At 39.2% G+C, this 25,822-nt stretch overlaps 4 protein-coding genes across 6 annotated transcripts; 2 read left to right on the top strand and 2 right to left on the bottom strand.

The window, feature by feature from the left end:
* The first annotated feature begins 837 nt into the window (after window positions 1-837).
* Window positions 838-2,798, top strand: LOC116188020 (transcription factor MYB17). The gene is made up of 3 exons (XM_031517125.1): window positions 838-1,329; window positions 1,687-1,816; window positions 1,936-2,798. The coding sequence occupies exons 1-3, from the start codon at window positions 1,197-1,199 to the stop codon at window positions 2,564-2,566; spliced, it is 894 nt and encodes a 297-aa protein (XP_031372985.1). The 5' UTR covers window positions 838-1,196; the 3' UTR covers window positions 2,567-2,798.
* Window positions 2,799-3,091: 293 nt separating this feature from the next.
* LOC116188029 (remorin-like) lies at window positions 3,092-5,646 on the bottom strand. Its single transcript, XM_031517137.1, has 5 exons — window positions 5,257-5,646; window positions 4,374-4,415; window positions 4,174-4,261; window positions 3,605-3,686; window positions 3,092-3,467 (listed from the first exon to the last, which is right to left on the bottom strand). Exons 1-5 carry the CDS (start codon window positions 5,459-5,461, stop codon window positions 3,273-3,275), a joined length of 612 nt encoding a protein of 203 aa, XP_031372997.1. The 5' UTR covers window positions 5,462-5,646; the 3' UTR covers window positions 3,092-3,272.
* Window positions 5,647-15,480: 9,834 nt separating this feature from the next.
* LOC116196032 (protein O-glucosyltransferase 1-like) lies at window positions 15,481-18,240 on the top strand. 2 transcript variants are annotated; one of them, XM_031525544.1, is made up of 6 exons: window positions 15,481-16,006; window positions 16,331-16,857; window positions 16,940-17,174; window positions 17,268-17,332; window positions 17,428-17,638; window positions 17,738-18,240. In XM_031525544.1, the coding sequence occupies exons 1-6, from the start codon at window positions 15,848-15,850 to the stop codon at window positions 18,098-18,100; spliced, it is 1,560 nt and encodes a 519-aa protein (XP_031381404.1). In that variant the 5' UTR covers window positions 15,481-15,847; the 3' UTR covers window positions 18,101-18,240. The 2 variants fall into 2 exon arrangements, with proteins under 2 accessions (XP_031381404.1, XP_031381413.1); XM_031525553.1 differs by having other exon boundaries at window positions 15,485-16,006; window positions 16,982-17,174.
* A 4,301-nt stretch (window positions 18,241-22,541) lies between these two features.
* On the bottom strand, window positions 22,542-23,899 carry LOC116196045 (actin-depolymerizing factor). 2 transcript variants are annotated; one of them, XM_031525572.1, is made up of 3 exons: window positions 23,687-23,899; window positions 23,265-23,530; window positions 22,542-22,907 (listed from the first exon to the last, which is right to left on the bottom strand). In XM_031525572.1, exons 1-3 carry the CDS (start codon window positions 23,687-23,689, stop codon window positions 22,757-22,759), a joined length of 420 nt encoding a protein of 139 aa, XP_031381432.1. In that variant the 5' UTR covers window positions 23,690-23,899; the 3' UTR covers window positions 22,542-22,756. The 2 variants fall into 2 exon arrangements, with proteins under 2 accessions (XP_031381432.1, XP_031381424.1); XM_031525564.1 differs by lacking the exon at window positions 23,687-23,899 and having other exon boundaries at window positions 23,265-23,536.
* Window positions 23,900-25,822: the final 1,923 nt, after the last annotated feature.

The following is a 25,822-nucleotide window of genomic DNA, read 5'->3' as shown; positions in this document are numbered from 1 at the left end:
AAAATTCGAATAATTTTCTTAAAACTGAAAATTTCAGGAGGGATGATCGCCACTCCAGCCCTCCTCCGTCCATCCATAGCATCCTTTTCTTTCTCTCTTTCTTTCTTCGATGTTGAAAACCTCGAAAGCGGACTTCTCTCCCGTCATTTATTATTTGCCTTCCATGTCCTCCCCAACCTCATTTCCCCGTACGTAGTTCTCCTCCTGTCCATGTCTGATGTCTCCTGCCGCATTTATGTCGTATCATTATTAATTTTATTGCATTCTTGCCATTTTACGTAAAGTAAACATAAAACAAAAGAAAAACAATCAATGAATGTTTCACATCTCATCATCCAAAGCGCATTTACTCTCTTGACTAGTACTACCCCAATACGCCTCCCATTTATTGCACGACCAGACCAGCTTCAATCTCGCCTCCCTCTGCTCTGTTCTGCTTTACACAGCAACACCCGCCCCGCCATGTGAAAATTGAATCCAATGAACAGTCTTCCCCGCGAAGGTTATCCTATGCTTCATCACGAGCCTCGCACACAGTCTGATCCGTGTTTGAACTGCTCTTACTAGCGGGGTTAAGCGGAGCACGGTTGTTTCTCAATGAGTACGAGCGAGCCCTCATATTTAGTTGCGAGTTTCAATCTTTACGCAGTGCATTCGAAACGAAAACATGTCAATTACAAAACTCGCCACTCTTGATTATGTTTTATCCGTTTCGATGCTAAAAGTGAAACCTGAGGGTACCATTATCATTTTAAGCTTTAAAATAACCCATAAAATTATTGAGGGCGGCACTTGTCTTGTTATTATGTATTATGTCCCTTCTTTCCTTTTACGAGCTTTGCCTCTGTCTTCTGCAATAAATGCCGAAGGGGCTTCATTAAAATCCTCATCTCCTTGTTCCATATGATACGCAGATGTCCTCTGCTTCCCCTCCTTTCTCTTCTTTCCTCTCTCTCTCTCTCTCTGCCTAGACGCAGCGCCTGAGCTTCAAAACCCGACCTTTTCTCGTCCTTCTGGTCCACTCTTCCCTCTCTCTGTTCTGGTTCCTTCTGTGGGTGTCTCTGTTGCTTCAAAGTTCGACTTCTATCTCGTCCTCTGTTTCACTTTCTGTTCCCTTTAGTGTGTGCGTTGAGATCAGACAGAGTACGATGAGAGAGGAGAGAAGATAGAAGATAGAAGAAAGAAAAGAGAAGGGAATGGGAAGGAAACCGTGCTGTGTGAACAAGGAGTTGAAGAGAGGGCCATGGACTCCTGAGGAAGACGAGATCTTGGTCCAGTACATCACCAAGAACGGCCATGGCAACTGGAGCTCTCTCCCCCAACTCGCTGGTACTACTACTACTATGTCCATCTATATAGTTCTTTGTTCTTCTGCTTAAACTGCTGCCATAGTCATTTTCCTGATTGCGATTCAAATGTTGCTGTTCTTTTCACTGCCGGATCATCTCGGGAATCCATAAATGAGCTGAAATTGAGTAAAAAGATTAGAGTTTTCCAACTCATTCTTGGGTTGTTAGTTGCCTGCCCTGTTCACTCTTCTACCTCATAGCTCAACCGAGCTGATGAAGATTCAATGAAATTGATGAGTTCGTGATTTACGGTTTTCTCCAGTTTTTAGCGATGCCTAGTTAATGGGAAGTCTCTCATTAATATGCTCATGAAGCCTCGTTTCGTAAATGTTGGTAGGCCTTCTTCGTTGCGGGAAGAGCTGCAGGCTAAGGTGGACGAATTATCTTAGACCAGACATTAAGCGGGGACCCTTCACACCCGAAGAGGAGAAGCTCGTGATTCAGCTGCACGGCATCCTTGGAAACAGGTACCTTGCTTTGATCATCTGAAGCAACCTTTGTTCACAGCGGCGAAGTAGAATGTCTTCAAATGGCATGTTCTTATGTTTCTCGAGCTTCTCAAGTGTCTGGAATGATGATTTTTCAGGTGGGCTTCCATTGCTGGCCAGTTGCCCGGGAGAACAGACAACGAGATTAAGAACCTTTGGAACACCCACCTCAAGAAGCGGCTCCTTTTAATGGGGCTCGACCCTCAGACACATGAGCCCTTCCCTCTCGGAGGAGTGGGGCCCAAGAAATCACCGGCGACCCCAGCAACGCGGCACATGGCACAGTGGGAGAGCGCGAGGCTTGAGGCTGAGGCCAGGCTCTCTAGGGAATCCCTGCTTGTCAATCCCCCTCCTATGGTGAAATCCGATTCTGATTTCTTCCTGCTGCTATGGAACTCTGAGGTAGGAGATTCGTTCCGAAGGATCAATGTGGAAGAGAAGACCCCCCCAAGTCAGAGCCCAATATCTCAGGCTTCATCTTCTGCAAAAGGCAAGCCGGCACTAGCAAGCTCTTCCCGGACAGAAAATGACCGACTTGAAGACATGGAATTTGGGAGCTGCAAATCATACCTTGAGCTGATGGCTGGGTCCGACTCGTCCTGTTCCAGTGAGTTAGAGGATGCATCGGACACAGCTTTGCAGCTATTGCTAGATTTTCCAATCAACAATGATATGAGCTTCTTAGAAGAGAGCACCGATCCCTATGGAATGTGCACTTCGATGTTGTAGGTCGAATTAAGTGCAGTGTTGTACTCGATATATAGATACATATATCTTTTGAAGCCTTTGCAGCCTTGGAAATTTTTGAATTTGGCTTGTTAGTAGGCATTCAAGCAAAGGAGGTGCAAAGAGACTAGTCATCAGATTATGCTTAGGCGTCCTTTTCACTTCATGAATATTTAGTAGCCTTTGATCATTCCACCTATAAAAAATAAAAAAAATAAAAAAGGCCTTTTGATCATCCCATATTCACATGCACGTAAGTTCTTTCCGTAGCTTATTCATTGTTCCCAAGCTATTTCTTCCCATCTGTTCGGCCTATAATTGATTGCAGAATTATTCGACTTTGGGACAGATGGAAACGATTTGTTGTTTGAGATGTTGCTATGTCCTCGGTGGCTCTGTTTCCGCAGGTTTTATACTCGTTAGTTGTTACCAAAATGTCGCCTGAGAGGTGTCCTCGTTCAGCTGGAAAAATTAGACATCTGAAAATTTAGACATCTAATAGAGAATGGAATTTCTACGGCGAACAAATAACTCATAACGACATCTGAAGAACTTGTTATTTGTCACAATTGTTTCTTGCCATGCAAACATACAAAGGCAGAACTAAAACTGAACCCATTTCATATGACAGTTTCTTCGCAAGATGTACACACGGAATGCTTTGAGGTATCATGGAAAAATGTACACGTGGAAACATGTAAAAGGACATTCAGAAGCACCCGAGGCATTTCTTCGGCATGTATCCTATGGCACGGTATTTTGCGGCCATTTCTTCCGCTTTGAGGACTTCTTCTCCACGCCGAGCCTCGATCATTGCCCTCTTTTCCTCTGCTTGCTTGTGGAGTATAGCCACCTTGTTCTTCATCGTCTCCCCATACTCTGCCTTCTTCTTCTCCAGTTTCTCCTGCAACATCATACCGCACGACGCCGAACATAATTTTCACAATGAAGTCCTAGAGCATACTGTGTCCTAAATAAGATAAGGCACCAAAGGGCAAAAAAACTTCACGCAGGTAAGCTAAAAATAGGTTGATTGTTTACCTCAATTTTTCTTAATTCAGCCTCCTCGGCAGCCTTCTTGCTGTTCTCCCAGGAAGAAATAACAGCAAGCTTCTTCTGGGCCCTATCAAGAATGGGACAAGTAAATTTCCCGTATTCCTATCAATATCTTCGAAAAGGGCATATCATCTTGAAAACAGGCTTAAAACCCACTGTACCTATTTAACATTGGATTCCTATCCTCTGTTGCAAACTAAGCAGGTGAATACAGGTTAAAAAAAAAAATACACGGCATGGAAGTGCAATACATGATTTTGATTTTCATGGGTTGATTGACACCGACAGTCATCAATGAAGCACAGACTAAATGCAAAATCAACCTGACTTTGACTTTGATAACAGAATTTTGCGGGGAATTATGTGTCTCTGATGATATTTTTGCTGGTGATGGTTTTGGTCTAATCACTCGTAGAAGTAATGAACAATACTGCCAGAATGGTGGCCAAGAGAAATAGCATTTCTGTTGCATTTCATTTACAAAGGAAAGCACAAACGTTTATTTGTGTCACTAGAAAATAATGAGGGATCACTTCAGTCGAGATGGCCCTTACTTGTTCTCAGCTTTTGCTTTCTCGCTGTCTTCCCATGCCTTGATGAACGATGCCTTCTTCTCCCGTTCAACTTCTGCAAGAGCGAGATCTGAAAGAAACGGCGCAGGAACATTAGGATTGAAAATTACCCAATGTCATAATCACTAAAGTAGCTTCAGTAATTTGTTTGAATTCTGTCACCCAAACCTGAAAGAACGTACCTCTATCAGTTGATGTCTTCTTCACTAGGGCACCTGAAGTTTCTGCACAAAACAGAAAACAAGAAGCAAAATACTATCAAATACGGGCATAAGGTAACAGAACAGGCATGCCAATGACATTTCTTCAAGCGGCGGCATGATGCGAAATACTCGGCCAGTAAATCGGATTTCTCAGCTGACAATAGTACCTTTGCCTAGGAGACTGTAACTCATTCTCCACTGGGTACTAATAGCACAATAACTGTGCTCCCTAAACGAAATACAGACGGTGCAGATAGAAACACAAACCGCATGCCCTTTATAAGGGAGCCTGATGCCAAGAACAAATTCAAGAACTTCACTTTTCATGCATAAAAAAGTGCTTTTTGAAGCCCAGAAAAGGATATCAAGAGCAAATGGGGAGGACCCATTTTGGGAATTTGTTGTAGAATACAGACGTTTAATATTATGAGGGCAGCCCCCCTCCATTCTTTCATCTACAAATATATCATAATCAGAGGCAGGCAGAGACAGACAGCACCCCCAGAACAAAGCTCTCTTCATGCAACAAAGTTGATACTTCCACATTCAACCAAAAGGACAAACACAACACAAAAAAAAAAGGGAAAAAAGAAGAAGAAGCAGATAACACTATGCTCTGTCTCACTTTGTTGCTTTTAGAGCTATGAAGCTTGAAGCAGAAGAAGAAAAAGAGAGGGAGAGAATCGATGCCTCCACGAACAAGAAGAAAAAGAGGTGGATTGCCGTGAGAGCCACTATACTGATGAAGATTGATCAAAACGCAAACCACCCACAATTCCAAAAAAAAAACACGCGCACGCACGCACACACACACACATAGAAGAGGGGATAGGAAGAGGGGAAGGAATGAATGGATGTTTACTTTCAGAAACTACCATAGCCTTCTCATCAGGAACTGGAGCTGCAGCTGCTACAGCTACGGCTTTCTCCTCCTCCTTCTCCTTCTTCTCCTCAGGAACTTGAACTTCCTTCTTGGGTTCTACTTCCACAGCCGCCTTCTCTGGCTCTGCCGCTTCCACCTTCTCTGGCTCTGCCGCTTCCACGTTCTTCACCTCCTCACCTGCCATTCCTTCTTTCCCTCCCTGGCTTCTGCTTTTGCTCCCTTCTTCACTCTTCTTATCTATCAACAGTTGGTTTCCCTCAATAATCTCCCCAACCCCAACCCCAACAGACAGTTTCTGCTGTCAGTGGGCCCATACGTATATATAAATATATTAATAATAACTTGTAATCTATACAACGAGGAGTGATTAATTAGTGCGGTGCATGTATACAATGAAGCGACCATTTTGGACCGTTGATGCGTGGCGGGTTTCATGATCGTAGGGTTTGCGTGTAGGGATGTTGAGAGAGGGAGTGTGGGGTAGAATTGCTCGGCCGTGCCGACAGGTAAAACGGGTGAATCGACTGAGCCGAGGCTTGGGAGGGCGGAAGTCAGTCAATCCGAGTTCTGACCAATGAGGGCCCACTTTAGCCAAGCCATATTAATTTAAGGGTCTAATTAGTTAACCTACCGAAAAATGCGTAATTAGTGAAATTTTCTTTATAAAAAAAAAAAGGCATTTCAGGAACATTCTACCCTTGGCCGGAGAAAAAGGGTAGAGAGGGCGGTGGGGGGAAGAACATTCTACCTTCTTCCCAATTATATGTATATATAACCCAAGAAAGAAAATCAAGAGCAGATTAATTGCGGATTTTACTAATAGTAAGATTTTGATTAATTTATCGGCATTAACCAAGGATTCACTCATCTTAGAAGACAGAAATGCTGGCTTCTTTTGTATGCGAAAACGGTAGAGAAGAACACGTAATTAAAGTATCAAATTTATCTTGTGAGATTGTATTTTCTCGAATTTCTCAATTAAAACATTTCTACTTAAAAATTTAGTAAAAAAGTGCTTGTGAAAGCGCTCAAACAGCACTAGAAAATTTTATCAGTATAATAACTTTTTCCTTTTCCAGAAATTGCTTTTTCTTTTGACAATCTAATATTATAAAATTTTAATGGACTTCGATTAATTTAAGATAAAATTCTCTCAGTTATGAATTTTCTCCATTTATAAAATTAGAATTCGAAACCTTACTCAATGAAGAGAGAAAACGCTGAACTACCTAAATCAATACATTTCAATTTATATATCCATATATTTAATAAGCCAATGCATATATATATATGTAGATTTTGGAGTTAAAAAAAAATCTTATCTTTCCTTCTAAAAAGGAGAAAAAAAAAGGGGTGAGCTTAGTAAAGTAGTTTTAAAGGGATAACTTTATAAATAAATATAGGAAGAATGACACTATTGGTCCTATTTGTTTGTCATTTTTTGACTTTGAGTCCTAAAAGTTTTAAAAGGGCTAACCAAGTCCTATAAGTTCTTAAAAAGTGTCACCTAAATTTAATTGACTTTGACCGTTGATGACGTGGCACGTTTCTATTGGTCCGATTTGAAATCCTTGCTCCGGTAAAACCATTTTAACGACCCGACTTGACTTCCATCCTTTCAACCCGAGTATCAAACCAACTGGGCAACCCGTGCCTCTCTCTTTCTTTCTTCTTCTTCTTCCTCTTCTGCAGCTTCCTCTTCTGCTGCTGCTTTCTTCTTCTTCTTCTTCCTGTTTCTTTCTTTCTTCTTTCTTTAATGGACCATTGTTTCTGTTTTTTTACAGCACACGAAACTCTCTGTTATTCCTAAAGATTGCTTGCTTTAATGGACCATCACGAATTCAAATATTTACTGCATATTGTTCGTGAAACGTCACTTTCATGCTCCATGAAATCTGAAATCTGACATCCTTTTCATCTTCTCCAACAAATCAAAATTGAATTCTTTGCTTGAAAGGTCCCATTATCATGTTCAGAAAATCCAGAAAAGAATCTTTCTGAGTTCAGAGTGAGAAAGAAGCTGATTGAAAGAAAAATATAAGTAAATTGTTAAGCTTCTTCTAAAATTGATACACACATTTGCCTCAGTGTCTCTCTCTCTCTTTCTTCTTCTTCTTCTTCTTCTTCTTCTTCTTCCTCCTCTTTCTTTCTTTCCCAACTGTAATGATCTCCCTCCCTCATGCTCTGTTGTCCTCCTTGCGTTTCCTGAGGTTTTGAAGAAATATTTTAAATTGTTAAAAATTACTTTTTAGTAACCAAAGTTGATTGAGTGATTGCCCTCTCTTTCCCCATTCTTTTTTCGATTATCCTTTTTCAATTTCAACTACTCTATTTTATTTAAATCATAGGACAGAGAGCGGGGCAGAGGACTGAAGTAGAGGGGAGAGAGAGATTTATCTTAATTTCATTTATTTTTATTCTATTTATTTAATTTTAATTAAAAATTTTATAACACCACGATGGGCGAAGATCTAAGGAGCATATCTGAGAAGCAGCAGAAGAAAGAAAGAAAGAGGAGGAAGAAGAAGAAGAAAGCAGCAGCAGAAGAGGAAGCAGCAGAAGAAAGAAAGAAAGAGAGAGGCTCGGGTTGCCCAGTCGGTTTGATACTCGGGTTGAAAGGATGAAAGTCAAGTCGGGTTGTTATGGTTTTACCGGAGCAAGAATTTCAAATCGGACCAATAGAAACGTGCCACGTCATCGACGGTCAAAGTCAATTAAATTTAGGACCAATACTGACACTTTTTAAAAACTTATAGGACTTGGTTAGCCATTTTAAAACTTTTAGGACTCAAAGTCAAAAAACGCCAAACAAATAGGATCAATAGTGTCATTCTCCCAATAAATATCTATTATACCCAACTCGCTATAGGAAAAGAAGGGGCCCCGCCATCAACTCTTATCATCGAAGGCGTCCTTTTCGTCAGTGAAGGATCCTAAATGGGCCGGTGGCCCACAACGGATAACGATACCGTGTGCATTTCACGGTCTTCCTAGACGACGCCGTATCCATTGGTAATGCCATGACCATTGCCGACACGGTTTACTTGACTCCCCTCCCCCAATCAAAGCAAAGCACGTAAAAAAGAGGATTGGTAATTTACTTGTTTTTCCATTATTTAGACAAATAGTTAGAGAGATATGGATTGACTAATTTATCCCATTATTTTCTATTTAATTTAATTTTTTTGGTTACATGAGGAGACTCATGAACCTATTATAATGAAATAGAAATATTAATATGTAATAAAGGGATATGAGCGGTTTTCAACGAATATTGAACCACAAACCTATTAGTTATCAAGTGACAACGTGCGTCACTGTGCTACATCCGTCTTTTGATTGACTCTTTTTCTTAATTTTGAGCATTTTTTACTAACAATAGCTTGGAAATTATATACTTATCAAAAGAAAAAAAAACTTGGAAATTAAATGTAAGACTATTTTTACAGTAGTGCCAAATAGTGACATTGTGAAAATTTAAATAAGCAATTCATAATGACAACAATAATAATAATAACAACAACAATAATAATAGATGTTATTGTTCTTTAGAAAATGGGGTCAAAGTTCAAAAGAATTAAATTACACAAAGATGGAGATAAGTAAGTTCCAACCAAATCAAGAAGGAAAACAAGGACGCCCTTTGTGAGATGATGATGAAAAGGTGCAAATTAAGCGAGAACTCCTAAGAACTCTAATCTGGCTCATTAGTATAAGCATTGCCATCTCTGTACATATTATTATTATTATGTTCAATTACAAACAAATAAATAAATAAGTATTGTAGACGCAGAGACAGATCTAGAAATTTTGTTTAAGGAGGATGAAGTCCAAAGAAATTTTTTATTATAAAGTTACGGGGGACGAAAGAGGATAATTTCATTAAAAATTTCATAAACTCGATAATTTTCAATAGAAATTTCATAATTTTTCCCGAATTTAAGGGGCGACTACCCTAGCGCCACCCCTAAAACCATCCCTGTGTGGTATAAGTAAAATATGTGTTCTTTACGTGGACATGTCGATACAAATGCATGGATATGGGCTGGCCATCATGTGAAGGTGTGGGGGTAGCGCGTACAACCCAGATATCATGAGTTGTTGCCATTATAGAATACGATTCGAGTTGCTGCTTGTTTTGTGTGTGCGCTGGGATTGGCATATTTTTATGGGGATGAGAGGCTCAAAATGATTCAGTATAATAAAATAAAAATTTTAATAATTAATAAAAAAGACACAGATAATCACGTATAATGAGAATTAAAATTTCTTAATTATCGAACAGAAGTAAACACACTACACTCTAGCATTTTTTTTCCCTCTTTATTAACTTTTCATTATTGCCCTTGCTGGCCTAACCGTGCATCTTTCTCACAGCTAATATAATTAGGCACGACATTACATGCATGGTCTAACATTAATTTTATATAAATGTTCTCTTAAATTATCTCTCATGTCGTCGTCTGGACTAATCTCCAAATATAATATTTAATCACAAAATTACGAACGCTTGAAATCATAGACTATTACGGATTATATCGATATTAATATGAATCTCTTATTTTATTCATCACGTATACGAATTAAACCGATAGGTCAATCTAGTTTCAGAGTTTGTACACGTAGTATATGTAATATGTTGAGAACCGATTCAACGATCAACAAAGATAATGCGGAAGAGAGAAGAATTTGCACACAAGATATACGTGATAAACCCTCAAACCTGATGGAAAAATTCAAGGGAAATATTCACAAACAAAGGAGGCTCGACAATGACTTCTTATTGAACAACAAATATGAAGTCGAATACAATACGAGTGCGTCCCTCACAGGCACAACCGCCAAACAACAATATGGAGTGGAGTACAGGATAAGTACGTCCCTCACAGGCACAACGATCGAACAAAACCGAGGATCCCTAACCACTAGTAGAGATATCCTATTTCAGGACTACTCCCACTATCTAAACGCTCTCTCCACACATTTACATCAAGGCTCTTGATACATAGATATGGTATCCCAATTCACTCTCAACAAAAAATCGATATTTGATCTCTATAAAAAAATCTCTAAATACAAGATCCTCAAAATATTCTCTCACAAAAAATAAAGATTTAAATCTACAAAATATAATTCTCAACATAATATGAGGGAGATATTTTTGTATATTATGGATGATATTATTCAAGGCGTGGCTTTGTTGTGGTGAGACAATAACAATGACATGAAGGCCATAACACAAACCCCAAATAGTGAAAAAGTCAAGGTTCACTTGTCTTTTTTGACTAATAGTAACAAAGGGACCACGTACTTATCGGGGAAAAACAAAAACAAAAACAAAAACAAAGGAGCCACATGTTGTGTGTGTGTGTGTTTTTTTTCCTGAACATGAACCACATTCTCTGTTGATGTATCATTTTCCATAAGCAAAAGAAATAAAAAATAAATAATTGCTTAACTAAAGTGCGTTCTTCATGCTTAAGAAAAGACATTGATGTGCAAAGCTGGCTCTCAAATAAAAGTGCGTTCTCAATTCTCATGCTCATGAGATTCTCTTAATCATACCAATGCTCCAACTCAAAATTTCAAGTCCACGTGTCTTTCCATAAAAATAATAGTTAATTTTTCCCAAAAAATATTTACTTTACTAATTTTAGAAGATAGGCAAAAAGACCAAAAGCAGGTAAATCACAGTGGCGCGTTCTCGCCCGGTAGGGAAAATTTTCCAAATTTAATACTTAATAGAATTATCCGTGTTCATTTTATTAACTATTAGAATTTTTATTTAATTATATTAAACTTATGAATATTCCTTATAACAAAAAAAAATCGAAAAACAATTATGGGAATGTATTGTGAGAAATTATTCTTTTTGTTGTCAACTAGCTAATTTATACTCACACTTCACTGTGGGTCCAATAATTACATCAAATATTTCTAAATAGAAAGTCATGGTCACAATAATAGGCGATAATTTTTATTGGACCAACTATAGTTGTGGTGTCGAAGTTCATTATTCATTATAAGTATTCCGTGGTCATGGCCAAGTCAAAACTCAAGCAAGAAGTAGTTGTAGTCAATAGTGGAGCGTACCCTTGCATTTCACTGAAAATGTTAGGACATTTGTAGTGTCAAAAATAAAAAGGAAGTTATTTGAATTGATGAGCAATTGAAATAGATTTTTTATTCATAAATAAAGAAATTATTAAAAATATTAAATTTAAAACTAATAAATAAATGGTTATACTAATTTTAAGTGGACGAAATTTGCTTACAGCGTAGGAATTCGAAATTCATTAAGTGATCATGGGCACGCCATAGTCTAAGCCAATAAGGTGGGTAACCTTGCGTTTCGTCGAAATAAAATTAGAATATTTCTAACATCACAAGTAAAAGGAGACCATTTAAATTGGTGATTAATTGAAATTGGCTTTTTAACAACTAAAAAAATGTTAAAATAAAAAAGTGGGTTGCGTGAGAAGAATCACCCCACTCACCACCGAATAAAGAAATTATTAAATAAATAAAGATTTATGCTAATTTTAAGTGGACAAACTTTACATGCAACGTATTAATTCGAAATTCATTAAGTGGTAATGGCTAAGCCCAAGTCCAGCAGCGTATTTAGTTGGGGGAATGTGGAATTCCCATTCCGCCCCAAATCCAACGCCCAAGTTAAGGGTCCGATTTGCAATTCCGATTTTCCCTCTAATCCCCTTTTATCATGATTTACCAATCCTTCCTCCCAAGTCAGATTTGCAAATCGAACTTGAAGGGAATAACCCATAATAATGAAAAATTAAAACTGCCCTCAACTTAGTCATCGCTACAACCTTAACTCCGACCGTCTGCCGCTGCTGTCGTCTCTGTTCGACTAGCGGCCTTGAGTCGACGACCAACCTCTCCGGTCGCTCTTGGCACGGTGAAGCCAAATTTGGCATTGTCGTGCCTAAATCTCACCGTCATTATGAGATTTTATTTCAAGAAAAAATGATTTAATTTTAATTTTTTAATATTTAATATGCAGAGACATTTTCGTCCGTTTAAAATTCTTCTTATTCAATTCCCAATCTATTCCGAGATACAATCAAACAAAAGATTTCAATCAAAATCCTCATCCCAAATCCCTTCTATTTCAAATTCCTTATCAATTCTAATCCACCATTATTTCCATCTCGCGAACCAAATGCCATGCAAGGGTCATCATCTCAACAAATAGGGCGATGTAACCACGTGTTTTCACGAAAATATAATTATTATCTTTCTAACATCATAAGTAGAAAGGGATTAATTAAATTGATGATTGGCTAAAATTGAATTTTAATAATTAAAATAAATTTTAATTAAAAAAAAAAAAGAAATTGGGTAGTGTTGTGCGGTGGGGAAAGTCACCCCACTTACCACCGGATGTCCCAAATAATTTCTTGGTTAATTTTTTTATACTTTGAAAAAAAAATGGAATTAAAAAAAGTGGGTAGTGCGAGTGGGGAACGCCACCCCACTCGCCCCCAGATGTCCCAAAGGGACCTGAAATCATTTCTTGGTTAATTTTAACTTCCATTATATATTCCATTAAAAAATATAAATTTTTATTTCAAGAAAATGAAAAAAAATTTCAAAAACACACAAAATTAAAGATTTTAAAAAAGAAAACGTAAACGAAGATGGGAGCAATCGGATCGCCCGGGCTAGCCGTTGAGAGCAGGCTACCCAACTCAACTTTATCACTCTCTAAACTCAACAATATAATCATTACTATTTTGTCTTATTATATCATTAAGTAATAATTTTTTAGTCATATTTTTATGTTAATTGCACCGGTAATTCAAAAGGTTTCATGAATGTTTCAGGTTGCTCCAAAAAGTTTTTTTGATAACTTGTTGGTACATTAAGTTTCAAAACCGTTTCGATATAGTACATTCTGTCATCTGTGTTTGACACCGTTTCTACTTCAAACATTTTAAAATTGCAAAACAATCCAAAGTTTTAAAAAATTTCAAAATGTACTACACCTTCACTCTCTCTTCTGCTTCGGTAACAGCTCCTCATTCTACCCGGGAAACAGCAGTGGCTACGCCGGCGGTTCCAGGGACTTCGTGGATGAGCAGTAGATGACCGATTTCTTCCCTTTCGTCAACGACACGGGGAACAACTCCTCTTCTAAGTCTCACCTTCACAAGAGGAGCTTCTCGGAGAGCGACGCCTGCTTTGGGTCTGAAGACGGGCCCTTTTGCGGGGGGGGGGGGGGGGGGGGGGTGTGGGTGGGTTCATTGGCTGTGCCATTACTTCGCGAGGGGGTTCTGCAAGCACGAGAAGAACCAAGTCGGTCCGCCAAGTAGGGGTAGTTGGATGAGAACTCGCCGGGTTGAAGGAGAGGGTGGGTCTGGGGACGATAAACTATGGAGGGGGAGGAGGAAGACGATGAATAGTGGAGGAGAGAGATGGTTGGGGTAAACTTGAAAAAGTTCAAAAAATTTAGATCGTTTTAAAATTTTAAAAAGTTTAGAGTTTTAATCAAAATTAAAAAATATTTTTTATTATAATATTCTTTTTACATCAACATGTTTGCTAACGACGTCAATCATGAATTGACAGAATGCACTACATCGAAACGGTTTTAAAACTTAATGTACCAACAAGTTACCAAAAATCTTTTTGGACCAACCTGAAATATTCATGAAACCTTTTGGACCACCGGTGCAATTAACCTCATATTTTTTTCATAATCATTTTTATAATCAATTTTTAATAATAAATTCCCCATCTACTTTCACATCTATGTATATACATATATATATTCTCACATATCCATATATCAAGTGTTAACATTTGCCATAATTGCACAAAATCAAGTTAAGTTAAATTACGATCCAACTTGATAACCAAACGCAAGCGAGGGATCGATATAAGATCTCCTCCAATTGGATTTTCCCTTTTCTTCTCCCTTTTCGCGAAGAAAGAAGGAAGAAATTTTTGGCATTGGAAGGCTCAAGGCCAACCACCATTAGCATTGGGCACGTTGAGGAATTATTTTCTAAAATCTTTTAAAGAACAGTAAAGGATAAAGATTGAAAAATGGAAAATTTGACGGAAAAATTAAAATTTACTATACACAATATGAAAATACATGGTTTTAATTTTTTAGGGTAAATTGCACTGGTGGTTCAAAAAGTTTTACAAATGTTTCAATATGGCACAAAAAGTTTTTTTTGGCTACTTGATGGTACAAAATGTTTCAAAGTTGTTTAAGTATAGTACAAATCGTCATCTCGCCATTGACGTCGTCAAGTCAACGCTGATTATGCAAAACCGGTTTTTGTGGAATGTTACATGATGGTGCAAAATGTTTTGAAGTTATAACTTAATAGTATAAAATGTTTTACGTAAGTTATATGATAGTGCAAAATTTACAGTCTTGTAAATGACGACTTGACGGCATTAATAGCGAGATGACGGATTGTACTATACTGAAACAACTTTGAAATATTTTGTATCATCAAGTAGCAAAAAAAAATTTTTGTACTATAAATATTTATAAAACTTTTTGGACCACCAGTGCAATTTACCCTTTTTTTTTAATAAATTTCATTTTTCTATAATCAAGAGAGAATAAAAAATATGTTTTATCTTATATAAACCATAAAAATAAAAATAGAAAAATGTGCCATATGTTATAATAAACTATGCAATCGGTCTAGCATGACCTGGTGTCACCTGACACTGGGATCACAGCTGTCCATTACGCGTGGAGCTCGAGTGGGTCCCGTAGATGGATGTCTGTGTGTCACGTGATACAAGGTCATGCTATATTTTTCCTAAACTATGATATATATATATATATATATATATATGAGAAAGGGAGCATGGTGATATTTCCTTTCCCCTTATAACCGAAAAAAAGAACTATGATATATATACAATATTAAAAAAAAAAGTCTGGGCCTTTACTTTATCAAATTTTGTTATATACACGGTCCTGGTTAAGCGGGTCAGAATTAAGCCCAATGGGGCCCTGGCCCATGCCCGATAGGATGGATTGGTGGTGGGCTGCCTTAATATGGGCCCGAACCTTTGTCAGTGGGCTATCGTGGACGTGAAATAGCATCACGTCATGTGTTCACGAGATGAGGAAGGCGCAGCAAGGAGGAACACGAGGCCTCAGCTTGCTTCACATTTCCTGCACTAAGCATGAAATGCTCGTCTTGCGTGAAAACAACTCTCTAATTCGATATATCCATTTGAACATATACATAACATAAACTAGAGATCTATCCATTATCAGCTCGAATATATGATTAAGGAGTGGAAGAGGAGGAGGAATAACCCTAGGGATGCCTTAAGCACGGAGGAGACTGTCCCGGCCGAGAGTGTGAGAGAGCCGTCCCAGACGGAAAATGACTTCTGCAATAGGTTCAGATTAGTATGGATTGAAGTACCTTGTTCACCCAAGTCGGTGATTGATAAAGGCCTAAGCGTGCACTGGGTTGTGGGATTTTTCTTCCCTTTTGTGTGTTAGTGTTATCGATAAAAGAAAGTGAATGCTAGGAATAACGCCTTGTAATATCTCACCATGTTCTGCCATGACGATATTGTCAAGCTACGTCGCCACCTAGCATTGGTGGTTCGGTGGCAGCAGCTTAAGAAGAGAGGTGCCGCCATTACTGCCGTGCTCTTCTTCTCCATCTTTGCTCTAGTCGGCGCGATCGTCAATGTCGCTTGGATCAATGGCGTAAGTACATATTGTTATTTTTTTCCTGGTTTTCCCATGAAAAACCGCTACCTATATATACAGATGTCTGTGTAACTATACACCTAAAGCAGGTATGGACCGAGATCTCGGATTGGCACGATAGTTGCCCGGATAAACATTACTTGATACTATAGGAATACTTATATGTTATTTTTTTCAGTTTTTTTTTTTTATGAAATTATCGATATTCTCGTTCCCCTTGATCTAGTTCCTCTGCTGTTCATGCCTGTCGCAGGCTTTTCAGGACTTTGATACATAGTTGAAGCTAAATCTATTGATTTTTTTGGGGCCACTATGTTGCAGCCTACATTTTCCAGTGCAGCGCGAATGGCACTGTTCGGCACACCAAAGGGTCGACTCAAATGCACCAATTCTTCAGGGAGCCTAAAGTACACATGCCCAAGAAACAACTACCCCACCGATCATCAGGTCCGCCAGTCATCATCATCATGCCCATCATACTTCCAGTGGATCCACGAAGATCTACGGCCATGGAGGGAGATGGGGATCACCCAGGACATGATCAGGGGTGCCCGCAAGACCGCACACTTCAAGCTAGTCATCGTAAACGGTCGGGCCTACATGGAGAAGTACAAGCCCTCTCTGCCGGCCAGAGATCAGTTCACCCTGTGGGGTATCCTCCAGCTCCTGAGGTGGTACCCTGGCAGGCTGCCAGACTTGGAGCTCATGTTCGACTGCGATGACCGGCCCGTTATAAGACGTAAGGACTTCCAGGGACCGCGGAAGCCGCCACCACCCCCACTGTTCCGGTACTGCCGGGACGATTGGACGTTGGATATTGTATTCCCTGATTGGACCTTTTGGGGATGGTAATATATACGATCTTTTTCATCGTAGGAGCCACCTTTATATATAAAATGTAACATGTAATATATACATAAAAAAATTAAGGCATATTTTTCTGTCTTCTTGGCATGTATATATGTCGTGTAGGCCGGACGTAAACATTAAGCCATGGAAGCAATCGTTGAAGGACATTAAGGAAGGCAATGAGAGGACGGTGTGGGAGGAGAGGGTGCCCTACGCTTACTGGAGAGGGAACCCATATGTATGTCCCTCCCGACAAGACCTTCTCAAATGTAATGTCTCTGACAAGTACGATTGGAACGCCCGCCTCTACATCCAGGTTGTTCTTATCTTATGCATATGATCGAGCCAAATTTAATGAGTTTTCTTTTCACCTCTTCTTTTTATCTCATACTACGACGGTTCAAAACAGAATTGGAATGAACAAGCGAAAGCCGGGTTTAAGCAGTCCAACCTAGCCAATCAGTGCACTCATCGGTAAGTCATGCATATATATGCATACTGAAGGCCAACGGGCCAGGTTCGGAAAATAACTAACTATTGTGTTTTTCTTGTTTTATCGATCGTAATAGGTACAAGATTTACGTGGAGGGGTGGGCATGGTCGGTGAGCGAGAAGTACATTTTTGCATGTGACTCGATGACGTTGCGCGTAAGGCCTAATTTCTATGACTTCTTCGCAAGGGGGATGGTGCCATTGAAGCATTTCTGGCCTATTAGGGACAACAGCAAATGCACCTCCTTAAAGTTTGCTGTTGAATGGGGCAACAACTATACGGATAAAGTCTCTCTCTCTCTCTCCCCCCCTCCCTCTAGATTAGCATAAATCCATTTGAAAAGGTCGAACTTTGTGTCGTTAAATTATATATCGATTCATGGACAGGCAAAGGGCATTGCAGAAGCCGGGAGCCAGTACATCCATGAGGACGTGAAGATGGAGTATGTCTACGACTTCATGTTCCACATTTTGAACGAGTATGCGAAGCTGCTGAGGTTCAAGCCCACTGTACCGGCAGGCGCAGTGGAGCTGTGCCCCGAGGTAATGTTGTGCAATGCGACCGGGAGGCATAAGGAGTTCATGATCGAGTCCATGGTCGAGTCCCCGAGTGAGTCGGCCCCTTGCACTCTTCCCCTTCCTTACGAGCCCGCCGAGCTCCAAGCTTTCCTTGATCTCAAGGCCAATTCTACTCGACAGGTGGAGATGTGGGAGAACGAGTATTGGCAAAATCAGAATAGAAGGAACTAGCAATGAGATCTTGGCTAGATTTACTAAGATATATTTATATTCGTTTCTTTTTTTTTTTCTCATTTTAATTATGTATTGGACTAAATGGGCCCTTCTTTGGGCTTAACAACTTGAAAATCAAAGATTAGAAATGCTTCTGTGTTCTCAAGTCTGTATCATCCAACAGCAGGATTCTTTGTTCTCAAGGCTTCCCAAGTGCTAGAGACAGTAAAATCCCCCTTCCTCCATCTTACCACTTCATGCCCTGGACCAAGCCTAGTAGTCCCTATTGCCTCCTCCAACCTTCTCTTCCTCAGGTCCACGCTTGTCCTCTCAAACCATCTTATATCAGAGAGGGCAGCAGTAACAGTAGCAAACAGAGGAATCCCAAACCTAGCACCCTCAGTAAGCTGCAACAAAGGACTAAGAGGATTCCAGTGGTCAAACCAAAAGCAAGTGCTCATCCCGTCCTTCACCGTATGCTTTAGGAAAGGATAAGCTACATTCCTTAATTTCAGGAGTTTAAGTGCTAGAGAAAGAAACATTGAGACTCCAAAACTCCCGACTATAATAAAGTAAGCCCTAATCCAAGCTATCCACAAAGAATCAGCTTGCTGAAACAACAGCCAAATGAACCTCATGATACATGTAGCAATCCAGTCCTCAAAGCTTTTTAACTCCAAGCCCTCCCTCACACTTGGGAAGACAAACCACCTCCCATGCCACTTTAGCACCCCTAGCATCAAGGAAACTTCTGCATTTTTGTTCTACAGCTTTAAGAACTTTTTTGGGCAACACAAAAGCATTGCACCAAAAATTGACTGAGGAATGTATGACAGATATGACAAGTTAAAGCCTCCCAGCATAGGAAAGCTTTACTGTGGCCCAACCATCTATTCTATTTGTAATCTTCTCAATAAGAGGCCTACATTCCTTATCACTGAGTTTATCAGTAACCAAAGGGACACCCAAGTACTTCACAGGGACGGAACCCCTCTTTAAACCACTGATCAACAAAAGCTCCTGCACTGTAGAACCATCCAAACCTGCAGAATAAATTTCAGTCTTCTTTGGGTTAAGTCTAAGGCTAGACATCCCATATAACACCTCAAAAATATCCATAACTGCTATAAGAGAACCGGCATCCCCTTTCAAGAATATAAGCAAATCATCAGCAAACCCTAAGTGGGTGATATTCAGTTTTTCGCAGAAAGGATGATAGGAAATTCTACCATCTAAAGCTGCAGCCTCTCGAAAACCTCAATGGCCATAACAAAGAGATAAGGGGAAAGAGGGTCTCCTTGCCTTAGCCCCTTCATTCCTCTAAAATAACATTCCATACCCCCATTAATAACAATAGAATATCTAGGGCCAGTAATACACTCAAATATTCAGCTTGTGTATTGTTCAGGTACACCAATAAGGCATGAAAAATATTCAGCAAGAAACTCCAACCAACCGAGTCAAAGGCCTTCATTATGTCAGCCTACACTGCACATCTAGGAGAAACACCTTCCTTTTTGTAGCCTTTAACAAGTTCATGAGCAAGAAGATTGTTGTCTTCAATTCTTCTCCTATCTAAAAACGTGGGATATGAATTCAGATAAGAAACACTTCAGATGATTGGCCAAAATCTTCATGATGCACTTGTAAATTACATTGCAGCAGCAGATTGGCCGAAACTCTCATTCTTGAAGGATTGGGAATTTTAGGCATTAAAGTGATACAAGTGCTGCTGACTTCCCCAAGCAGCTTCCCAGTGGAGAAAAAATTCAAAATGGCAGCCATAGAATCCTTCCTAACTTGGTTCCAAAAAAGCTTTATAAAAGTGCACGCTGTACCCGTCTGGGCCAGGTTCCCTGTCACTATCCATGCTCCACAAAACCTCTTTAATTTCTTTTTCAGTGACTCTAGGAGTAAGACGCATGATCAGGAGTCAGCCTATAGTGTAGAAGTTTCTGCAGCTCAGAGACACTACTGCCATAAAAACAAGATTCTAAAGTACCTAGCAATCTATTGTAAAAATTGACAGCTTCCTAGGCAATGTCTTTGGGATTATGAAGACTTTAAATCATCCTCTGTAATAAGTGCCTAAATAGTGCTCCTTGCTCTCTTCACCTGGACAATCTTGTGAAAATAACTTGTATTTTGATCCCCTAAGGAGAGCCATCTTACTCGAGCTTTCTGCTTATAGAATGCCTCCTCTGCAGTCCCGAGCTCAATATAGCGCATGTGTGCAACTCCTTTTCCAGAGCTAAGAGAGAAGCACTTGAATTACCACTAAGGATACCATCTTGCACCTCTTTCAGCTGATGCTCGATCTCCTTTGTTCTACCTAAAATATCCCTATAATTCTCTCTATTGAATATCTTCGGCACACATTTCAATAACTTCTGTTTCTTGCACAAGACTTACATTGGAGTGCCTTTAATGTTAGTGGACCAAACCTTACGTACCAGATCTTCATATTTTCCATGAGTGGTCCGCTAAATGAAAATTTTAAAGTGGCTCCTAAAAGAGGGAGTGTTCTGACCCACTGTGATGCAGCTTGGCGAGTGATCAGAAACAACAGGGGAAAGGAATTCCACAGTGGAATTTGGCAAACCTTCAAACCAGTAGTCATTCACAAGCACCCTATCAAGCTTACGAGCTATGAAACCTTCAGCCCTCTTGTTTGTCCAGGTGAAATAAATTTCATGTCCAGCTATGGTCTTGAAGCCCAGCTTCATCAAGCAATTCCTTAAACTCAGCCATGCTAGGGAGGTCACTAGTATATGATTTCACTACTTGGTTCTCTGGTTTCTTTAATAACATTGAAATCTCCTGCAAGCATCCAGGGAGCCTTCCCAACCAAATTCTTCGTGTTCTTAATTGAGCTCCAGAGATCCTTCCTCTCCAGCACAGCGTTAGCAGTGTAAATGGCTGAGAACCAGAACTTTGTAGGAGAACCCAACATATGGACAGCACAGTGGATCCCCCTGGTTTAACCTTCCCACGACAACATCTTTCACAGATTCATCATGCAAAAATCCACACCCTACCCAAATGAGAATGGCTATAATTGTGAATAAAGTTACAGTTTCATTGTCCTTGATTCTGGATGCATTAGCTTCCCGCACTCTAGTCTCTAGAATGCAAACCATATTAATCCTTTTTATTAGCAACCAGGCGTTTCAGCTGCTGGTGCTTGAGGGGTTCTGTAAAAACCCCTCATGTTCTATGTTAGAATCTTGAGCATTTGGAACTCCAGCATCAGGTGATACCCCAGCTCAAAGCCTCTGCCCATACTTCGTCTTCCTTCTTTGTGGCTTGGTTATGTTTTGCATTATCTCATTAAAACCTCGAACAGCAGCTCTATCTTTCCTTGGTGAGGGAGGAAGAAGCTTTTTCTGCTGCATATTCTCATTAACTTCATCAAGGATAGCAAATGTGTTCTGTCTTTATAGCCTTAGTGGAATTTCCTGCCTTCTCCACAGCTTTCCCCTTACTACTCGCTTGAATTGCTTCTGCCCTAGGCTTTGGAGACATTACTTTTTCACGACTTGCAATTTCCAGGGTAGGATTAACCTGCACCGAGGCCGCCCCCTCACCCTTCTCATCCTCAGCCCTCACCTCATCATCATTTTGCCCTCATCTCCTTTCTCACCCACTTCTGTGTGGTAACTTTCTGCTTCTCCTTTGAAACCACCCCCCTCCATGGATATTCAACAGCAATCTCCTTCAATGTTCCATCATCCATTTCTACGTCAATTACCTTCGGGAGTTCACCTTTAACTAACAGCTCTACACATACTTTAAGCTATTTGTTTGAATTTCGGTAAATTTCAAATTATATTCTAAGCAAAAAAGAATTTGGGTAAATTTCAACCGAAATGATGAAGTTTTTCTCTTTCATTTCATTTTTTTTTTGGGTGTGCAACATAATATATGGAAGCCTAATAGGGTCCGAGTAATTTAATTCGAGCAGAGTCAACTCACTAGTGAATTTTTCTCATTCATAAGACTCGAATCCGATAACTTATCTAAGGAAAATAAACACCGGATTACTTGAACCAACATACTTGTGTAGTTTCGCCTTTTCCTTAGATGTGTGACAAACCTTTTTCTTTTCGGTGGATGTAGATTTTTTTTTTCAATCAAGACAAACTTTTTTTTTCAATCATTAGAGAGACAAACTGTTTTTTTCTTTTTTCGAAAACATTAAATCATAAGCTTTCCTCATTCACCGAAAAAAAAATCACAAACTTTCCTTTTGATACGAGATCTATCATGTATGTCCCCAGTTTTTTTGTCTACTAACATGGTGATCGTTTTTAACCGGCGTGACACTACGTGATTAAAGAAAACATATTTCCTCTTGTCTTTGCTTGTTAAAAAGACGTATCTGATATACCTCTATTGTATATATCACATGCTGTGAAAGGTCGACCGAGAATTGCTAAGAATTCAATAGAAGGGCATGTGTCGAAAATTCTCTTGTGATTGCAAGAGAAGTCGAGAATGATGATTATGTCACATTCGATCGATCAAAATCCAATCGAAAGTTACAACTTACAAGGGAAGCAAACAAACCGCCCAAAAACACAAAAAGGAGGGAGGGGGGACACAACAAAAACAAATTCTAGAAATTGAAAAGTGATAAAACAACATTAACTCAATCCAAATTCATATGTAGTCTCAGATTGCTCGAGCTTTAATGATGTCCATGCTCATCTCGCTCGGATCCGTCGCCTGTAGCTCGATCTGGATACCGTCCAACTCTCTCTTGAACCGGTCCTTGGAGCTCGCGTAGAGCATCTTGCTCCTCACCCTTGCCGTGTCTGGTGACCTACATAGACACAACGTTTTATTCTGGTACGGGATAAGATCACATCATAATAGGACCCATGATGTGGGCTTCTCACTTAATCCCTGGTTATATAATTTTTTTCAACTAACCCAACATAACAGGAGAAAATATTCAAGGACTATTACTACACATCCAAGTGAGTAAATAATACTTACTCAATATTTGCCCGCATAACATATAGGATCACAAAATGATGTTATTAATGCGAATTTAGTACTAAAATACCGTCAATGTTATGTTCGTCATGATTCTAATATCTTAAAATTTTAAAATCAAGTGGTATCAAATATATATCATCATTATATATATAAGCGGATATTCCATAAGTATACATACCAGGCGACGAAGAAGATCTTGCTCTTCTGACAGTTCTCTTCCGTGGTGAAGTCAAAGTCATACACCGCATACCGGCATTCGTCGGCAGGTAGACTGGCTGTGAAGTCGTCGTAGGTCTCATTGGGATCCCCGAGCTTCTCTATGGCCACCTGCTGGATCTTCTCATCGATCTTGAACACGATAAACCTGAAGTTTCTCTTTGCTTTTAGCTCCAAGAACTTGAGCTTGCAGTCGTCGTGCACGGCCATTCCAGATGCTGAATTGGCCTGCATAGTCAAATAAGCGACTCATATTCGTCAATAAGTTCCAGCGACCAAATTGCACCAAGTGCCTGTGCTCAATATTAATTGGTCTCATCCTAGACAATATTGTAACATTAACCCCAGCAAAACAAAAAAGGGAAATGACATGGGCAATCGTACCATGTTGTCTTCCAACAAATGAAGCCTTAGAGATCACAAAATTAATATCTCCAAGAACTAAGAAATAACCACTGACTGGAGAAACGTGAAAAATCAGAGACCTAACTCAGTAACAAGAACGAGAGAGATCTCTGATTTTGACAATCGAAAAGACAAGATTTGTCTTCTTTTTTTTTTTTGTTTTTTTTGGGTCTGTCTATGGAGGATTGAGGTGGGGAAGATAAAGGTAGAAGAAGGGCAAGGAGTAGAGATTTTCGTGGGAGAAAATTAAGGCTTGGCATTGTTCCTTTTTTTATTTTTGGATTCAATTGAAAATAGAAATGGTGGTGATGACTGATGATGATGTTCTTCATGTTGTCCACAAACCAAACAATCTTGTTCCTTCATTGTTGACACGTTGTTGTTTTTGCATTTTGACCCCTTTCGCTTCCCAAAAATTAAGGTCTCCCCATGAACCTCGGTGGTCGGTTAATAATCAATTTTGAGTCTAAATTTACTATTTTCCTAATATTTTATAATTAACGATGCAAAATACATTTCTGATGAGCAATGCATTTCTCAGAAGAAATATTGCAACTCAAATTGCTTGGTTCCGATTTAGAGCTGAAACAACCAGAAAGATTGTCCAATAATTATCAAGCAAACTATAAGGAACATTAGAACAATTTCATGTCGAAATATAGGTTTTGGTACGGTGGTATCACTTTAAATATGAGACCAAAAAGTTTTAAATTTGATTCTTGCCATTATGACTCCCTCTAAGTTCATGGGCCTCCTTTGTACCAGGAAAAAAGAAAATCATGCCTGCACAACAACCATGCATATTATTAAGGGTTAATTATCCAGAAAAACACGACATTTTCATTTTTTCATAGATATAGCACGTCTTTTACATTTTTTCTTAAATATAAAATGACCTTTTGAAAATAGCATAAAAAGGCATGATCTTTGCCCTTTTTCCTAAATATAACACGATCTTTAAAAAATAGCACATAAAGGCATGAACATTAGGTTTAGCTGTGATTCTAGCACGGCGTCAATTATTCGTCAAATGTAACGATAATAGCTAACGACGCTTTGTGGCATAACATGATTGGACGAGTGGGTCTCTCTATTTTTATTTAACTAAAAAATAATTCTAAAAATTAAAAAAACTAAGAAAGAAGATTTTATTTCTAAAAAAAAAGAAAGAAGTGGACTATAGATTGTGGGGGGCGCAATCAGGGGGGCCCACCGCCGAAATGAAAAAGATCTCTATTTCAGGACTCTTTCGATTCCGGCGGTGGGTGCCTCGATTATGGCTACCATCCACATAATTGGGGTCCTACTGTGGCCGAAAACCCCAATTGAGAGATGGTAGCCACTGGCATGGTCACCACCGTCAGCCTCCTCCCCTTTTCCTTTTATTAAGTTGAATCCCCTTTCATTTCTTTTAATTTTTTGAATTTTTATAATTGTTTTTAAATTAAATAAAAATCGGTGAAGTCTACTCGTCCAATCATATTGTATCACGTAGTATCGTTAGCTTCACATTAGCCATTATACAATCCGATGGAACAATTGACGTCGTGCAAGATGCGCAACTAAACCTGAAGGCCATGCCTTTCTGTGATATTTTTTAAAGGTTGTGCTACATTTAGAAAAAACTGTAAAAGTCGTGCCTTTCTGTGTTATTATCTAAATGTCGTGCTATATTTAAAAAAAATGTAAATGTTGTGTCTTTTTATGCTATTTTTCAAAAATCGCGCTATATTTTAAAAAAATGCAAATGTGCTTTTCTAGATGATTAACCCTATTATTAATTAATCAAAGGGGTTAGATTAGATATAAGTCAATCTTCGGTACTATCTAGTGTCGTGATTTTTTACTAACTTAAGCATGCATGTGACGGGACTGTGTGCGTGATCAAAGCAACATCAATTTCGTTATCTGATTCCATCCAAACCCGAAAGTTAATTTGAATGATCTCCTTACATAAGAGTAGGGCGGAATTGAAAGTCTTCATCAGGCCATCCAGAATGTCTCTTCCAAATACGAATAGATGAGCAGGCTTGGAGGGTTCCAAACTTTTAGAAATTAATAGAACACCAAACTCCTTATCATCTAATCAGCAACGAGTCATGAGGCCATAGCTAT

This window comes from Punica granatum, chromosome 1 (genome assembly GCF_007655135.1).
Source record: "Punica granatum isolate Tunisia-2019 chromosome 1, ASM765513v2, whole genome shotgun sequence".
In the NCBI taxonomy this organism is placed as follows: Eukaryota; Viridiplantae; Streptophyta; class Magnoliopsida; order Myrtales; family Lythraceae; genus Punica; species Punica granatum.
This window is presented reverse-complemented; position numbering and strand designations above follow the sequence as displayed.

What these genes read in the sequence shown, in the direction of transcription:
- LOC116188020 (XM_031517125.1), top strand. Translation starts at nt 1,197, where the DNA reads ATGGGAAGGAAACCGTGCTGTGTGAACAAGGAGTTGAAGAGAGGGCCA. An exon ending in CTCTCTCCCCCAACTCGCTG is followed by an intron (nt 1,330 to 1,686) that starts GTACTACTACTA and finishes AAATGTTGGTAG; the next exon opens with GCCTTCTTCGTTGCGGGAAG. An exon ending in CACGGCATCCTTGGAAACAG is followed by an intron (nt 1,817 to 1,935) that starts GTACCTTGCTTT and finishes ATGATTTTTCAG; the next exon opens with GTGGGCTTCCATTGCTGGCC.
- LOC116188029 (XM_031517137.1), bottom strand. Translation starts at nt 5,461, where the DNA reads ATGGCAGGTGAGGAGGTGAAGAACGTGGAAGCGGCAGAGCCAGAGAAG. An exon ending in GGCTATGGTAGTTTCTGAAA is followed by an intron (nt 4,416 to 5,256) that starts GTAAACATCCAT and finishes TGTTTTGTGCAG; the next exon opens with AAACTTCAGGTGCCCTAGTG. An exon ending in CTGAATTAAGAAAAATTGAG is followed by an intron (nt 3,468 to 3,604) that starts GTAAACAATCAA and finishes ATGATGTTGCAG; the next exon opens with GAGAAACTGGAGAAGAAGAA.
- LOC116196032 (XM_031525544.1), top strand. Translation starts at nt 15,848, where the DNA reads ATGTTCTGCCATGACGATATTGTCAAGCTACGTCGCCACCTAGCATTG. An exon ending in GATTGGACCTTTTGGGGATG is followed by an intron (nt 16,858 to 16,939) that starts GTAATATATACG and finishes AAAAAAATTAAG; the next exon opens with GCATATTTTTCTGTCTTCTT. An exon ending in ACGCCCGCCTCTACATCCAG is followed by an intron (nt 17,175 to 17,267) that starts GTTGTTCTTATC and finishes GGTTCAAAACAG; the next exon opens with AATTGGAATGAACAAGCGAA.
- LOC116196045 (XM_031525564.1), bottom strand. Translation starts at nt 23,536, where the DNA reads ATGCAGGCCAATTCAGCATCTGGAATGGCCGTGCACGACGACTGCAAG. An exon ending in AAGATCTTCTTCGTCGCCTG is followed by an intron (nt 22,908 to 23,264) that starts GTATGTATACTT and finishes GTGTCTATGTAG; the next exon opens with GTCACCAGACACGGCAAGGG.